The 15502-nt window shown below is 45.5% G+C and overlaps 3 protein-coding genes across 4 annotated transcripts; 2 read left to right on the plus strand and 1 right to left on the minus strand.

Moving 5' to 3' along the window:
* Positions 1-2145: 2145 nt before the first annotated feature.
* On the plus strand, positions 2146-4672 carry LOC106816277. The gene is made up of 5 exons (XM_014820860.1): positions 2146-2839; positions 3209-3397; positions 3605-3939; positions 4218-4317; positions 4586-4672. Exons 1-5 carry the CDS (start codon positions 2474-2476, stop codon positions 4589-4591), a joined length of 996 nt encoding a protein of 331 aa, XP_014676346.1. The 5' UTR covers positions 2146-2473; the 3' UTR covers positions 4592-4672.
* LOC106816275 lies at positions 4402-6876 on the plus strand. Of its 2 annotated transcripts, XM_014820858.1 has the most exons (6): positions 4402-4761; positions 4991-5177; positions 5443-5586; positions 5843-6014; positions 6206-6358; positions 6518-6876. In XM_014820858.1, the coding sequence occupies exons 1-6, from the start codon at positions 4438-4440 to the stop codon at positions 6774-6776; spliced, it is 1239 nt and encodes a 412-aa protein (XP_014676344.1). In that variant the 5' UTR covers positions 4402-4437; the 3' UTR covers positions 6777-6876. The 2 variants fall into 2 exon arrangements, with proteins under 2 accessions (XP_014676344.1, XP_014676345.1); XM_014820859.1 differs by having other exon boundaries at positions 4719-5177; positions 5344-5586.
* Positions 6868-8352, minus strand: LOC106816278 (P2X purinoceptor 7-like). Its single transcript, XM_014820861.1, has 3 exons — positions 7855-8352; positions 7419-7640; positions 6868-7077 (listed from the first exon to the last, which is right to left on the minus strand). Exons 1-3 carry the CDS (start codon positions 8049-8051, stop codon positions 6915-6917), a joined length of 582 nt encoding a protein of 193 aa, XP_014676347.1. The 5' UTR covers positions 8052-8352; the 3' UTR covers positions 6868-6914.
* Between the last annotated feature and the right edge of the window lie 7150 nt (positions 8353-15502).

The following is a 15502-nucleotide window of genomic DNA, read 5'->3' on the forward strand; positions in this document are numbered from 1 at the left end:
AAGCTCGCATCGCCCTGGAAGCCTTTTTATACCATCATCAAAATGCTGTCACCAAAGAAGTGTCTCATTCAGCACGAGTCGAGCATGCGTCACATCACAGCGCACATCGATAACCTCCGGGCAGCACATCCCTCTGCTCGCTGGGATAAACCCCGCCCACTGCCCGAGAAGGCGCCTGCGCAGCCTCGCGCCGCTCCCACGAGGCAGCAGCCACGGCGGCAAGCTACGCTCGCCCACCCACATGCAGCACGTGCGTCGACGCACTCGAGCGAGTCGCAATCAGATTCTGATAGCGACGACCCCCCACAGCGCCAGTCGGCATCCGACAGTGAGTTTAGCGCATCCGATCTCATTCCGTTGGCACGTTTCCGCGAACCATCACCTGCCGCACCCACCGGCAACGATCCCTCTGATCAAGGAATCCAGCCAGTGGTGCCCAGCCAGGAAACAACCACCTACGAAGTGCATACAACGGCTTCCGGAGCCCGTGTATCCACTGAGACGTCCACGGACACTGACACCGGTCACGTCGCTCAGACACTGCCCGACGACCAAGAGCGCTCGAATGTTATGCGCAGGGAGTGCACCATTACAGCGCCTGTGAGCACGCCCGAATCGCCGCAACACATGCAGGTCGTAACTCTAGCGACGCAAGACATATCGTCGCATCTGCCGAATGACGCCCCCGCCCGCAGCGCTAACATTCGTCAACCCGCGGCCCCAACTACTATACCCGCGCCACCCTCGCATGCAGATATATGCGTGATCACAAGCCGTCCCTACACCACAGCAGCCCGCATGACACACGCCATTCAGCCTGTCTCCGCGCCTTTCCGACGCTCGCCCCTTAACAACGCATGGTGCACACTATGGCACACACTCTATGGCTCACGAGGTCACCCGTGGTAATGGGCCACGGCTAAGCCCCAGCCATAATGCCCACTATAGGTTCCACTCAACTCGTATCCTTCTTCCTTCCAGGTACGTGGCGATTTGCGCTATCGCCATGACCATCGCTAAGGCTGAAGTTTTTGTGCCACGAGGGAGCCTGTCGGTCACCCAAAGTTCCTGGACCATCGTTTTTTCCCTCGACCTCGCACCGATTAAAACCTACATGCGCGGCATAGACGAACAAATTCAATATTTGTTCCACGACCCCGCCTCACGGACTCGTCGCGCCGAACTTCAACCCGACCACCCTACCCCCAACCCGCCCAGCTCCCTCCGCCGCGACCTCCAGCCTCCGTCCGACCGCTTCGCCACCCAACACCCACGGTTGCCATCGACGACCCCACTCTCTCAACGTTATGGGTGGCCCGCTGAAGACATTCAGCGGGAAGCCGCCGAGAACCTTGCCCGGCTCCGCAAGGGCCTGCATGATGCTAGTACACCCGCGACACAGCCACAAAAGCTCACCCAGCAACGTAAATCTCAGGGCAAGTCCAACATGGCACGCTTTCGTGCCATGATCCAGGACGTCATCCACGCGCACGCAGCCGACTTCAATGCACGCTATCAGCGCTTAACAGACCGCATAACCGCGCTTACATCCATGTTTACTCACCGCCGTAGTAAGCGGGCCCTACTGCCTTTTCTCGGAAGTATACAAAAGTTCTTGTATGGTGTAGCCACGGAGGACGACATTAACGCATTACAGGACAGGCTCGCACGCATGGAGACGACACATGGCGCTTTTCAGCACGCCCTGGAAAAATCCCTCACAGTTTTTAACCTTACTAAAACCCAGGTCCAACTCAATCAGCATACGCTCAACCAACTCATCGACGGGGTTGACACAATGCGACAGTTCGTCAATAACATCAACGCCCGTCTCGTTACACTAACTGACGCAATTACTGCACGCTTTTCACTCATTACGCAATTGCAGACTACCTTCGATAAACTCATTCTTACATTGAACGATATAACACTAATCGTCGCTGACATGGAACACGCACTGACTACTTGCTTGACAGGGAAGCTACCCATTTCCTTAGTCTCCCCCGCACAATTACATGAAATCCTTCAGGAGATTAAACAAGTGCTGCCTAACTACCTGGCTCTTCCGAATGACATCGACCACAGCATCTTGTACTACTACAGTCTCCTCCAGACAGTCGTAGTGCCAGTGGAGGACTCATTTCACGTTATTACGTTTCTTCCACTTAAAGGTGAGATTTCAGAATATTCAAAATAAGTGATATTTATCAAGAATCAATATATATATTATAATAAAACATCTAAAAAAGTTTGTCACCCGATTTATTTATTAAATCATGAAAAATATCGAGATCAAATATAGTTAAAAACATCGTCTGCTATTCTGAGTCAGTGGCACACTGCCTTCGGTAATCATCGGCTCTTTCCGGATTCGTGACGTCACAGTTGTCAAACAATACTCGAGGTCACTACAAAGCAATTGATAAGTTGAGAGTATTATTCGCGTTTTATTCATTGGATTTGACCCAATATCATGGTGTATTGTTCGGCAGTTAACTGCCACAATGGATCTGGAAGTGGCAGATCATTTCACGCGTTTCCGAATGTGAAGGATAAGAAGGAACTTCGCGAGAAATGGCATGTAGCGATGAGGAGGCAAGGCGATCGACCGGGGAGTGTTTGGCAGCCGAGTACTTGGGCAAAACTTTGTTCCGATCATTTTTTACCGGAGGACTTTGTTATGCCGCCGGATTTCTGTGCCAGTATAAATTACAAATTAAATGTTAAACCACAGCTGAAGGATGGTGCAGTACCAAGTCGTTTTACCCACTCTGGTATACAGGAGAAAAAACAGCGAAGAGGTGCTCTGGAGAAACGCCGTCGACTAGAACAGAGTCAGGTATGCATTGTCAATACTAGTCCGAACACTGACTCATTGCTCAGTCGGTTTGTAGTCTACTTGCGACCACACAACCGACTGAGCAATAGTGTCGGTGTTCAGACTATTAGGCATGGTGAAATTTGTTGATGCAATTAATCTTGTTTATAATGGTTAGTTAGGCCTGTGTTGCCTGCCTATCATTGTTTTTTGTATGAAAATCTTAGTACGGTACTGAACTGTACTTTGCATTGCTCCTACATGTAAATTAAAATAGTAATACTTATACTATTATTAAAATTATTTACATAAAATAATTATATTATTACAATTACCGGTAGAGATCAGAATCAGTAATGAGTGAACTGAAACATGCTTTTCTTTTTCCAGATGGTTGATGATCTCATCAACAAAAGTTTGAGTGAAGATGCATCTGCTGAAAGTGAAATGATGATGGACATGATGGAGGAGCATGACGAGGATCAGGAGGATGTGACGCAGCCTGAAGATAATTCACCTCAACATGTTGGGACTCAGTTTCAACCACATTGTCTCCCAGCTGCTTCCCAGACAATATGGGTAATTAACGATAATATAATTAATAAATAATTTTATAAGTAGGCCTATACTAGCCTATACTATAAATAATTAATAATTAATTTATTAAGAATACTAACCTACTAATACTAATTAACCATTAATATATTAAGAATACTAGCCTACCGTGATGATGGCATGGTATGCATGTTCATGTTAATTAGATTTTGCTATTTGTATTTATTTCAGTACCGTAGACATATTGGAGTGCAGACCTGCAACCCCTACTCCAGTAAAACCAAGGGCACCCAGTGTAATTTGCCGCCAAAGCCAGAGATTCCCCAGCTCGGACAAAATGAAATGAGCAAGATGACAAGCTGCACTCAGACAGAACCAGTTCTCAACACATCGTCATCTGTTCAGTGTTGTCTCATTGGAGAACCTTTGGTGTTTGATGTTGCTGCTCAGGAGACCGACTCATCTGATGATGAGATGCAGTGGGAAGATAATGATGATGAAGATTACTTGCCGTCCTCTGCATCTGAAGATTCTTGTAGCGATGATGATGAGCCAGAGGAGGATTGGTATGTTTGTCTTTTAAACAAAATTATTAATTGAATATTAACACCAGCAGCTTTTATTTAATTTAATAATAATAACGTATAGTAAACATGTACATGTACATGTTTTAATTATACTGTACAGTTCAAAAGCAAAACAATCTTAATTTCCATCTTAATTTATAGGCAGCTACAGTATGAGTATTTTGTAACTCATTATATAAAAAACACTAATAGTAATAATGGACCTGTTCATGACTATATTGATCTGTTTTTTAAATTGTGTTACTGTTCCATTTCAGGGTCACTATGGCTGATGAAACATATGATAAAAGGCCTGAGAAGATGAGAAAATTTATTGTCTTCGAATCTTGTCTTCGAACATTGATGTCTGTCTGTATGGTATGTTGTCAGCCGGCCAATGTGGCCATTAAGTACATCCGTGGTACTTTAGTGGTCATGCAGGCAACATGTCCAGATGGCCACTTGAGAGAGTGGTACAGTCAGCCATTGTTGGGCAAGATGCCAATGGGCAACTTGCTTTGCAGTAGTGCTATGTTGCTAAGTGGTTGCAGCCCAGTGAAGGCAGTCAATTTTCTCAGAGCAATCAACATTGTGACCTTCTCAAAGAACACCTATTATCGTTTCCAACGCCTGTATATTTTGCCAGCCATAAACAGATCCTGGGAGTACAAACAAGCTGCCTTGTTAAAGGAGGTTCAAGGGAGAGATGTCACTGCTGGTGGTGATGGGCGTTGCTGCTCCCCAGGCCACACTGCTGTGTATGGATCATACTCAGTAATGGACTTGGAAACTTCGAAAATCCTCGACATGCAACTTGTTAAGGTAAAGTTACTTCTACCGGAATATATTTAGCTGTCATAAGTAATAAGAATGTTGAATTAAAACATGATCATATTCATAGTTTGTCATTACAAAGGAAATAGGTTAGAAAGTTAATTATCTATTGCATGAAAATGACAGCAATTTTATGTAGGCGATATATATGAGCTTATTCAATGACAATAGTTTTCAATTTGCTTTCAATACACATTTTTTTGTCTCTGAATTTCAGGTTACAGAAGTTAAAAACTCTTACTGGATGGAGTTGGAAGGCCTCAAAAGGTGTTTTGCAAAGATACTCAGCAGTGGAGTCTCCATCAAAACATTTGTGACAGACCGACACACCCAGATAAAGAAATTTATGAGGGATGACCAGCAGGAGATCACGCACTATTTTGACATTTGGCATGTTGGCAAAGGTGAGCAACATTTTGATAAATACAGAAGAACTTAATAAAAAGTTAGTTGCCTTGGTAAAGACAGAAAAATAGTTGTATTGGAAAAACATGTTTTTCCTCCATAAAATATACTTTTAATTGCTTCAGCAGCATTTTTTTTAAATCCACTCTCTTTTTGTTATTGTAGCTATAATGAAAAAACTGGATAAGCTTGCAAAGAAGAAGTGTAATCGCCAGTTGACAAGTTGGGTCCGCTCTGTAGTCAATCATTTGTATTGGGCTGCAGCTTCAAGTGGTGGAAGAGCTGAGGAGTGCAGGGAGAAGTGGTTGTCTGTGGTGAACCATGTCGCAAATGTCCACACAGGCCATGGTGATATTTTTAAGGAGTGTGCCCATGGACCTCTCGATGACAGGGACTGGATTAAAAAAGGTAATTCCTCCATGTCATAATTTTTTAAAGATAGTTCAACTCACAAATGTGTTAAGAGCCCAAAAATACAGAATAATTGATTGTCAAAATCGAATTTTGTAAAAGAAAACAATTGTGCAACATGATGTCCCCATCAAAATGTAATTGAAATGCCAGAAATACATTATGTACTATACAGCATTTGATTCCAGGATAACTAACATGTTAATGAATTCACATGTACTGCCTGTATTTATTACAATAATTTCATTTTCAGGTTCCAGGTTGCACAAGGAATTCAAGGAGATTGTTGCCTCCAATGGTCTCATTACCGATATTGGTAGACTTTCGCCTGTGGCCCAAACATACAGCTTGGAGTCCTACCACAAAGTTGTTATATATTTTGCACCGAAGTCTGTTCATTTTACATATCCAGCCATGAAAGGAAGGTGAGTACTTTTGGAAATGGTTTTGGGCTAAAATTTTAAAAGGAAAACTTTAGAAACTTTTTAGAACCTTAAAAGTTCATACAGTGAAACATGTAATGTAAACATGGTAAATTATTTAAGTAACCAATACTGTGTATCAAAATACTTAGAAATTCTTATTAAGTGTTGTAATGAACATCCTTTTATTTCAGAATTCTCCTTTCTGTGCTGCACTTTAATGAGAATTGCAAAAGGAAGCAGGCAGTCACCAAAAGTGGCGAGGAACAATGGACGGTGTCATACATGAAGTATGGAAATGGTAATGCAATTACAAAAGAAGTAAAGACCCCAATCACATATGGTATGTAATTTTAGGCATGTTTTCAATTAAGATTCAGGACTTAGAACTAAGCTCACTTCAGATTAGAACATACATCATGTACATGCAATAAACCAGTGCCAAACATGCCAAAGGGCGGTTAAATAAATGGAGTCATTGCAGCTCTTGAACATGTTGAATCTAGTGTCCAAGATTGTTTGGTGGAAGTGATGAAGATGCGCGAGGAATTCCCTACAATGGAGGAGGCAGCAGCCAATATGGAAAAAATTAACAGCAATCTCCCACCCAATGTTTGTGATGGTTTTGAGAAAAAGGAGAAGGCAGTTGTTGTCGCTGCACGCAAGAGCAGATTCCAAAAGGGTGCTGAACTTGCCAAAAGTTGGGCGCCAGAAAGAAAAGGCAAACGTATAAGGAAGCCATCTCGACGATTAATGGATCGATAATGAATTATGGACTTGCTGTAACATACATCCCACATGCTTAATCATGGACACATTTCATTTAAAACTACTTCAATGAAAGAAATACAATAAATTCTTTCTTTACATATGGATTTATTATTAACTATTTTTGTATACAAATTAAGGGCGTGGATATTTGAAACCTTTATAATTAAAGTCCTCACTTTCCCATTGAGCCCTGATCCTTGAAACCACACATGATGGAAGAACTCGTCTGTTTTTCCGTCCTAATCTGTGGTAGGTCCATGTCACAAATCTTCGATAGGCAATGTATCTATACAATCTGAAAAGGAAATTGAACTACATGTATATGAATGAAACTATGTTAAATTAAAACATGCCACTTTTTGTATTATATTAAGCAACCAAAAGTGATGCTTGTTAAGTTGATAATTCTATATTGTAAATGGCCAACAGTTAATAGCTTCTTGACAGCATCATCCTGATATTAGTGTTACATTTTTGATTCAGTTTGATTCCATTATTACTACATTTCCTTAGTACAATTTAAATATTGGTAACATAATATTTGCTTCGACTTCGTTATGGCATGTTATAACATTATAACATTAACAACAATGGAGCAAGTTAAAATAAAGTTTCATCTCCTAAATTAAAGCTTACTCGTTTATTGGTTCCTCATCACCAATGGGACCTTGTTCCTGCGCATAAGTCCAAAAGGAACACTCCAACACATGCCGGTTCAAACAATTTACATCGAATCCCTCATGCTCAATGATGCAAGTAAGGCCTTCTTCCTGTATTTTTTCCGTCAAAACAGAATTTTCTTGGCAGCATCTGCTTTCCAAACCATTCCCCATTGGTAGACAATTTCCACACTCACACCTGAAGAAAAAAATTAAATGCAATGCAACTATATGTACAGGTGTTACGTGTATGTGATGTACATTACATGCATTATGTACAGACATGACTGATCAGCTGATGAGGTAAACAAACATTGTAACAATGTGCACCGATCGTGATTTCTGTGACTTTCCTGTTATTTTAATACTAAACTAGGACACTGCTAAAATAAACAATGATCTTCTGAACTTACCAGTCCGTATTTCCAACTCTTTCTGCTCGAAATGCAGGTGCATGCTCTGCATCTTCGTCTTCGACCTCGTCATCCGATTCATCATCGCTTTCGTCGGGCCGAATTTGTCGCAAAATTGGCTCATATTGATAAGGCTGCACGTTGTATGGATCTTCAATATATCCATCCTCCGATTCCACCAATAATTGTGCCATCATTTATTAAAACAATTGAAGAAAACGTTGGAAAATCACCGGCTCCATAAAACACACAGGAATATTTTGCTTACAATACAGTTTGGCAAGTGTGACGTCACAAGTGGTGCCACCTGGGGACTGTGTTTGGAACTATTTCTATTTCATAACTTCGGAAATCTTGGAGCATAAGAAATTTTCGTGATGATATAATATTCGGATTAAAATAAATATGACGATAATTTATCATTTCAAACACTTGTAACATATATGTTAGGTCTATCTCAATGTATTTTAGGAATAAAACTTTTGGTAAAATCTCACCTTTAAGGACACTTAGTTGAAAGCACTGGATTAAGGACACTTAGTTGAGAGCTCACTCACGACTCCCCAGTCCATTGGGTCATCAAGATGCCTTCTTTTCCTTCGCGTAAGGAGCTTATCCTGGGCCATTATCGATTGTTCTCGCTTTCGAGCCATGTTTCATTGCTGCACCCAATTTTAACTTTTCATCATTCAACGGGATTCTTTGTCAGTGTGATTTTCAGGGCTGCATATAAACTAGTATTGATCTGATTTCTGGCAATGTTTCGTGGAATTGTTGACTTCTTGGAGCTGACATTGTCTGCAACAGAACTTTGTCATTCCCAGATTCCTGCGAATAAGTGTGCCCGGACCCACAGCATGATGATTTCTTCATGCATGCTCAGGCATTTCGCTGAAATACACATCAACGCCTCTGTGTCATACTTTTTCTTCTCTCCAGTGGCCACAAAGGGCGCCCTATTCGCTCTTACTCTGAAGTATACTGGGCTGGCTGCATGTGATCTCTGATAACTTCTTATACTACTACACATTCATTGGGTAGAACACAGGGGTGAATACATTATAGAGTTCGAGCAAGGTGGTGAGGGCGAGGTACCCTGTCTGCCTTCATATCTATAACGGTCAGGATATTTGAATGTTTGACAAAAGAAAAACCTTCACACTGCTTACTATGCTTGAATGTAACCAGCACACAAAGGTAGTGCTGCTTAGGTTTCATCACTCTTGGCCGACAGGTAACGCCTGACCAACTGTCCAGAAAATTTGTCTTTCAGCAACAATCAAGGCGAATGCATAGCGGAGCGGGAACCTGGTCGGACTTGGGTATCTATTTTTAAGGTCTCTTCCTATTTGTTAAACTGTATGAAGGAATTGTTTGCTTCCTCTCTTTGTGTGCTTTCGATATATGTCCACTCTATTTTACGAAAATACTAACAAAACACGATGCGCCTGTGCGAATTTCTGGATTTTATCCCTTCTGCGCCGATAAATCACGAATCACGTCAGAGTCGTGATTTATCATGGAAGAAAAAGATGAAAATCTTGCGACAAACGCACGCCAAATGTTTGGCTACGGTTTCAAAATAGTTAATCCTGCTTATACGGCATTAACGAATAAAACGTGGTGGACAGTCAATGTGCACATCCTATAAGAAAGGCCAACATAGAAGAAGGGCTGGTGTACAACAGGCTTATCTATTGCGACACAGCATTACGGCACGAGACTGCACGGCACAAAAAAAACTAAGACGAAGGACACAAAGAAACATGGATTCAATAGTGAACGAACTGCCTCCTAGAAGTCAATGAGCTATCGCAGAACCCGCCTTATGACTGGAGCGTTGTTTAAACAATCACTTTCGTTATGTGATACGCGCAAACTATAGTAGGAAACTAACGTCCAGATATCTGACACGTCAGCTTAGGAGAATGTTGCACGCTGAAGTATATGGGCGATGTGGATGAGTTGTTAGTCTAATATATGAGGGAATAGCTCCCTAGTCCCTTTATAACACATAGTAAAAATCGAACTCGGACTTTCAGGCCATCGCCAGGCATGGACGCGGTTCAGTCGTCCGATTGAATTAGACTCATCACAAAAGTATCGAAATAGAAGCATGGCCAACGCAGCAAAAATGCAGGGACAATTCGGCCATTTTGAGCAGAACAATGAAAAATTATGTCACTAACGGTGACACAGACGCTTGATTGTGATTCATGCAAAATCCACTGGCACATTACACGCGTACACACCCCGTTGCAGCTCGGAGACGAGTTTGACCGGCAAGAATACTCATGCATGGCGAGAATTTGCTCAGACGACCACGATTCTCGTTGTAATAGTGTAGGGGTCCACCCCGGACCAAGTGCTCTCCGTGATATCGGAATCATCAACAAACGAGCGTGGGCCTAAGAGCATACACGTTTAACCGAGCTGGCTAGTCGAAGTCATTTCGCACGTAACGAATGGCCGACAGGAAACAGCAATGGCAACTAGACCGTCATGAAACAATTGCACATTTTCTTTCCCACAAAACCGATTTTGAAATTTCAATCTTTTGAGTTTCAGACGTCTATTGGGCATACCATCTCGCGTGTGCAATGGCCATCATTGGTCTGGCACTCTTACTGACGAAATGTGCCACACAAAATTCGAGAAAACGTGCTGCGTTTTGTAGAGGCACAGAGAAAAAGTGCGAAGATGATAGTAGAACGAATACGTTGGTGAACAAGTTGGCTTCCCTGTTACGCACGCCTGAGCCATCCATGGAGGCATGTGGAGGTTTCACACGGAGGGCAATCGGGAGAGTCCAACGGAATTGCCAAGGAACCTTGCTGCGGACTTGCGACACGCGTCAACCGGGCGCCTGGCATATTAACAACAGCCGCCACAAGCGTACGCTGCAGCGTCATTGCAAGCGAAAGGGCCGTGCGCGAGCTGACCCGCCAAGAGGACATGTCAGTGAACTAACGGCGTCTGATAGGAACTAGATGCCGCAAAGCATGGCCGCAAGAATGTGCGAATGCAAAGTTCGGTTCATAGGTAGCACCAACTGTGCTCGAGTCACTGTCCGCGAATCGACGGAAGACCTCACGGCGTGTGTGGGGAAGCGAAGATCAGCGTCTAGGCGGAGAGAGGACGCCGACTGGCGTCTATGGAGGCTGCTGGTCATTGTGCGAAAGCGTACGTGCCCGTAACAAGTACCAAGCACAACAACCTTGAGCGAGACTCGAAGACTACTGCTATTCGACGCAGTGCCGACTTAAGAACCCGCAGCCGCGCCCAAAACTACGCATGCCACACAGCTCGCAGCCTCTGTAAATCTGCGACGGAAACTGCCCGGACCCTTGTGGCAGGCATGCGGGCGCATTTTCGGAACGATGAACGTGCCTCCGCCTGAGCGAGTCGAGCATGCAAGGAAATGCTAAGAAGGTTGGCCGGTGCATTGAAATAGCGCTACACCGGACCTTAGACAGCAGGTCAAAAGACATGGAGGAATTTGGTAGATTAGCGTTATTCTGTTAAGAGCAGTGGATGGAAGATGCGCGAGTCTGCCGCCTCATGCACCCGCTGGCGGATCACTCGCCGTGTAAGAGCTGTAGAAGTTATAAGATACGCAGCAGCACGGCGTGTCGCTTACGAGGCGTACACGTCATGCGATGACGTCATAAGGTGGGTGAACACTCGGGTAGTCCTGACGAATGACTAGTAAGAGGGTCAGCTCAGTCAGCGCGGTTCCCTACAATCTCGCGGTCGATCGTAAGTATGTCAGCTACGAAATTAAAACGAGCTTTTGTAAATCTAAAATTCAGTGAGATAACCGCTGCGTGACTATTTACCCTGCGCATGTAGTGGTCACTCGACAGTCCTAACCCATGGGCTAAATTCCCATCAACACCTGTACTGTATTGTCATTGTCATACAAGCACGAACGTGTACGTGTAGTATTTCTTACGCCTTGATCATTAAAAAAGAGTGGTTTCAAGTGCGTTGTACGGTTGGACGCGCGATTCATTCTAAAAGAATGTGTGACCGACCGCTGAATTGTTACCATTAGTATATTTGTTGCTACAAGATGTCAATTCGTTACATACAAGTCTACAGGGAGGGTTAATCAGAGGTTGGCTATACCAGGTATAAATCTGAATCCTCGTTAGCCTGGGCCGGTCGGCCGGGTCGGTGGGGGCGAATTGCTAAAGCGCGCTACTGCCGAATGTTTGTACTGGAATGATGTAAGCCGCCTTTGTGACGCTTGTGATCCCGCGTCGGCGTTTCCCCGTAAGAAGTAGGGCGCTTTCTAAAAAACTGGGTCGCGCATAAAATATACGGGAGAATACGTCAGCAAAAATGAGAAAACTGGATTGTTTGAAAAGGTGGATCGTCGTTCATATCTACGGTGCTAGCACGAATAAATATTGAAGCCAACAAAGGGCGTCCTCCCACCTGCCTCAGCAAGGCAGCAGGCAGTAGCAAGCAGTAGGCCAGCGAGGCAGCAGCAGCAGTAAGACGCAGCAGCAAGCAGCAGTAAGCGTAGCAGTGAGCGGAGCAGTCAGGCAGGCATGATAAAAAATAGAGTTTATTCCCAGTGCAGTAAAATAACCCGACCAGCAGGCAGCTCAGCAGCAAGGGTGACCCGCAACATGGCGAGGTAGTTGCTCAGGCAGCAAGCTGCTCTGAGGCAGGCCGTCACCCTTGAAGTAAAAGGTAGCGCGAACTCAAGCAGAAAACGAAGAAGGCGCCAAGTAGGCAGCAAGCTCAGGCTCGAGGGCAACGGCGAGAATCTAGTATGTCCGTAGTAAGTGAGTAAGAAAGCCTCTGCAAGGTCGGCAGCAGACATAGCAGAGGGCGAGAACGCCAAATAAGTAGGAGTCAGGCGAGTATGAGCATGCAGTGAGTAAGTAGTAGCAGCAGGCAGTTCACGCAGCAGCAGGCAGTAGTAGTATTAGTAGGGCAGTAGCGAGCCAGTAGTAGCTAGTAGCAGCAGCAGGCAGCAGCAGCAGGCAGCAGCGCACGCCGCGCCGCAGGTGGCACATTGGCATCAAACTGATCACAAACACGCGGCGGCCGATAAACACCACGGCCAGCGCCCGCGCCCTTGCGGCTGCGGGCGTGTGGTCGTGTGAGTACGGACCTAGTACTCCTGGGCGTCTCGATCTGAATCCTTAATCTGCACATCGCTCCGTGACTATTACATCACAAGCGAGTCATCAGCAAGACGAGCCCCGATGCACTATAGCACGATACGAAAGATCCAGAGCGACGAAGCTAGAGAAAGGTACGGTCTTATATATGCGCAACCAAGATCGTATCAAGCACTAACAAATATTGAACCGGGATAGAATGATACGCCAAGAGGAATGAGGTGGATAAAAAGAGTGAAGCATGCGGAAATAGCGACCACGAAGTCGAAGCGGACGGATGGCCGAATAGGAGTTTATATGAGATATTTGCAGCACGAGCCCCGGCGGCCGATAAGCCAACCGATGTGCAGCGCGAGCGACGAGCTAACGAAACTTACGATGTGCGAACTCGTAGCCTGACCGGAGCTGGCATGGCGGAGGGAGCGAGGAACACGAAGCTCACGGGCGACACGAGGATGGCTGATGAAGAAGAGAGGGTCGGATGGTGCGAGGAGGAGAGCGGGCCGATGAAGGCGCATGTTTCTTCGCTCATTTGTGGGCACGGCAGAGCCCTTTGGGACAGCGAGTTACCTGCCGAGGGGACTCGCAGCCGACCCGCGGAGCGGACCGCCGCAGTCCTCGTGAGACTGGAAAGGTTGGATTCGCTGATCGCTTCAGTCAGGCGCGACGCTTGCGAAAACACCGTTTCCAAACACGAGGCAACAAGAATTGACAGCCATCAAAAACAGTACGTACTAAAGAAGTAAATCCCCAAGTAGCGCCCCGCAAAGCGCCATTCACTGGGCAAATTATTCATCCTCAAGCAGAGGCGGTCGCCGCGGCAGACGGCGCCGATGAAGTGGAGTTCGTTAGCGGGAGGCAGGTGGAGCACGTTGTGACCGGAAGCCGGATTCAGGCGAAGAAGTACACTGCAGACGGAGAGCATAAGCGCAACCGCATTTAAGAACATGCAACGACAGCAGCTACAGAGACAAATGCGGTGTTATGCAGAAAGGTCAAATACACGCAGCGCGATAACCAGAGGCGGAGAGATACACTTTGGTGCAGTAACAGTTTTGTGAGCTGACGGCGTTATGAAGTGGCTGTCGTACCGTTGCTGGTCGTTCTAATAAACTCAGGTTCCTCTACTACGTTATACGAAGAGACTTTGTCGTGCATTACCTGGCGCGTCATCATTCAAAGCTAGTGCTACGTCATTCACGGGAACCTACTTATCATCATAGACACTGGTGGCAGCGGATTCATCGAACGCATAGTCTAAGCGGTATACCACGCAGAGCGACGTCAAGTCGAAGTCACACGATATCTGGCACGCATTCGCTGAGGAACGCGAGTCAAACGCAAATTTTAAACTGAATTTTTTTTTACCTTTTAATACGTAACAAGGAGTTAACTGACTGGTCAGACAGTGTAGCACAAAATGGCTAGCGAGTCATCGCTACGTGCGAAGCTCTCAACAAGTTCAATCGCGTTAGAGGCAGATGAAAAGCTCAGTATTGGTCTGGGGGCGGCGAGCGCTAAAACTGATGAAGGTTACCCCGTAAGACGTCAAGGCAGCGATCCAGAGTGGTCACTAATCGACCATGAGTTGGGCGAAGTCGGTAGATAAGTTTTCGTCCCGTCTTCCACTTAAGAAACAGTGCGTGCATTTCCAGAGATGTCGCAGAATAGTGCTAGATTGCTGGACGTGAACATTTCCTACCGACTGCGCACGGTGATATCAGACGTTTTGTCTTGGCGATAAAAGTCCAATGCAGTTACTATGGCATGCCAGAGTGGACACGTTCGCAGTTCACTGAGAAGGCGACCGGACGCGAGATGCCGAAGTATGGCACAGGTTTCACCCACAAGCGAATTACATCAAAGGAGCTAACGTGTCAGGATGCGGTGAAACACGGACATACAAAGCGAGCAATGCCGTTATATGCTGTTGGTGTAAGCGGGAATGCATTCCCACGGTCGCTCCTATCCACGGAGACTGCGCACCAGGAAAACCAAAGTGGGGTTCGGAGAGGGTCCATTCCCCGAACACGCCGTACCACAAACCAGTGTAGGACATTCGAGGTAGAACGGACAGAACACGTCAGAAAAGCACGGCCGGTCAGGATACTGCTCTCACGGGATGTGGTAGAACGGACAGGCCGTACACAGAGTGACATTGGATTCAGGGCTCATCTCGATTGTTAGTCGACTGTTTATCAGTAACGCGAGCACTGTCTCTTCAGCTGTACGATTGATGGCGATGAAGGGCTCAACTTGATCGGGCTACATTTGTGGCTACGTACAGCTTGAAGGTTTGAGTGTTCACCATACGTTCGCAACGTATATTATATAAAGGTGTATGTTTAGCTCGGTTGGCGGATTTTCTAAGGGAACATGAAGTGAGTTAAACTTCGGTCTAGCAGCGGCGGTCTGTAAAAGGGGTAAGTTATGGCATTTTGCTAGTCGGGGTTGTTGACGTTAAACTGGCCCAGTTTTCGTGCAAGAAGTTAATCTTCGGCGGCTGG

The sequence above is a fragment of the Priapulus caudatus genome, unplaced genomic scaffold, assembly GCF_000485595.1.
Source record: "Priapulus caudatus unplaced genomic scaffold, Priapulus_caudatus-5.0.1 Scaffold1335, whole genome shotgun sequence".
NCBI classification, from domain to species: Eukaryota; Metazoa; Priapulida; class Priapulimorpha; order Priapulimorphida; family Priapulidae; genus Priapulus; species Priapulus caudatus.

Bases quoted from the DNA above. Each gene is read 5' to 3' on its own strand.
- LOC106816278 (XM_014820861.1), bottom strand. From the start codon at position 8,051: ATGATGGCACAATTATTGGTGGAATCGGAGGATGGATATATTGAAGAT. The intron at 7,641-7,854 runs GTAAGTTCAGAA...TTTTTTCTTCAG, and splicing joins AGAGTTGGAAATACGGACTG to GTGTGAGTGTGGAAATTGTC. The intron at 7,078-7,418 runs GTAAGCTTTAAT...TTTCCTTTTCAG, and splicing joins GATGAGGAACCAATAAACGA to ATTGTATAGATACATTGCCT.
- LOC106816277 (XM_014820860.1), top strand. From the start codon at position 2,474: ATGGTGTATTGTTCGGCAGTTAACTGCCACAATGGATCTGGAAGTGGC. The intron at 3,398-3,604 runs GTAATTAACGAT...TATTTATTTCAG, and splicing joins CTGCTTCCCAGACAATATGG to TACCGTAGACATATTGGAGT. The intron at 3,940-4,217 runs GTATGTTTGTCT...GTTCCATTTCAG, and splicing joins GATGAGCCAGAGGAGGATTG to GGTCACTATGGCTGATGAAA.
- LOC106816275 (XM_014820858.1), top strand. From the start codon at position 4,438: ATGCCAATGGGCAACTTGCTTTGCAGTAGTGCTATGTTGCTAAGTGGT. The intron at 5,178-5,442 runs GTGAGCAACATT...ATTGGGCTGCAG, and splicing joins CATTTGGCATGTTGGCAAAG to CTTCAAGTGGTGGAAGAGCT. The intron at 5,587-5,842 runs GTAATTCCTCCA...TTTCATTTTCAG, and splicing joins CAGGGACTGGATTAAAAAAG to GTTCCAGGTTGCACAAGGAA.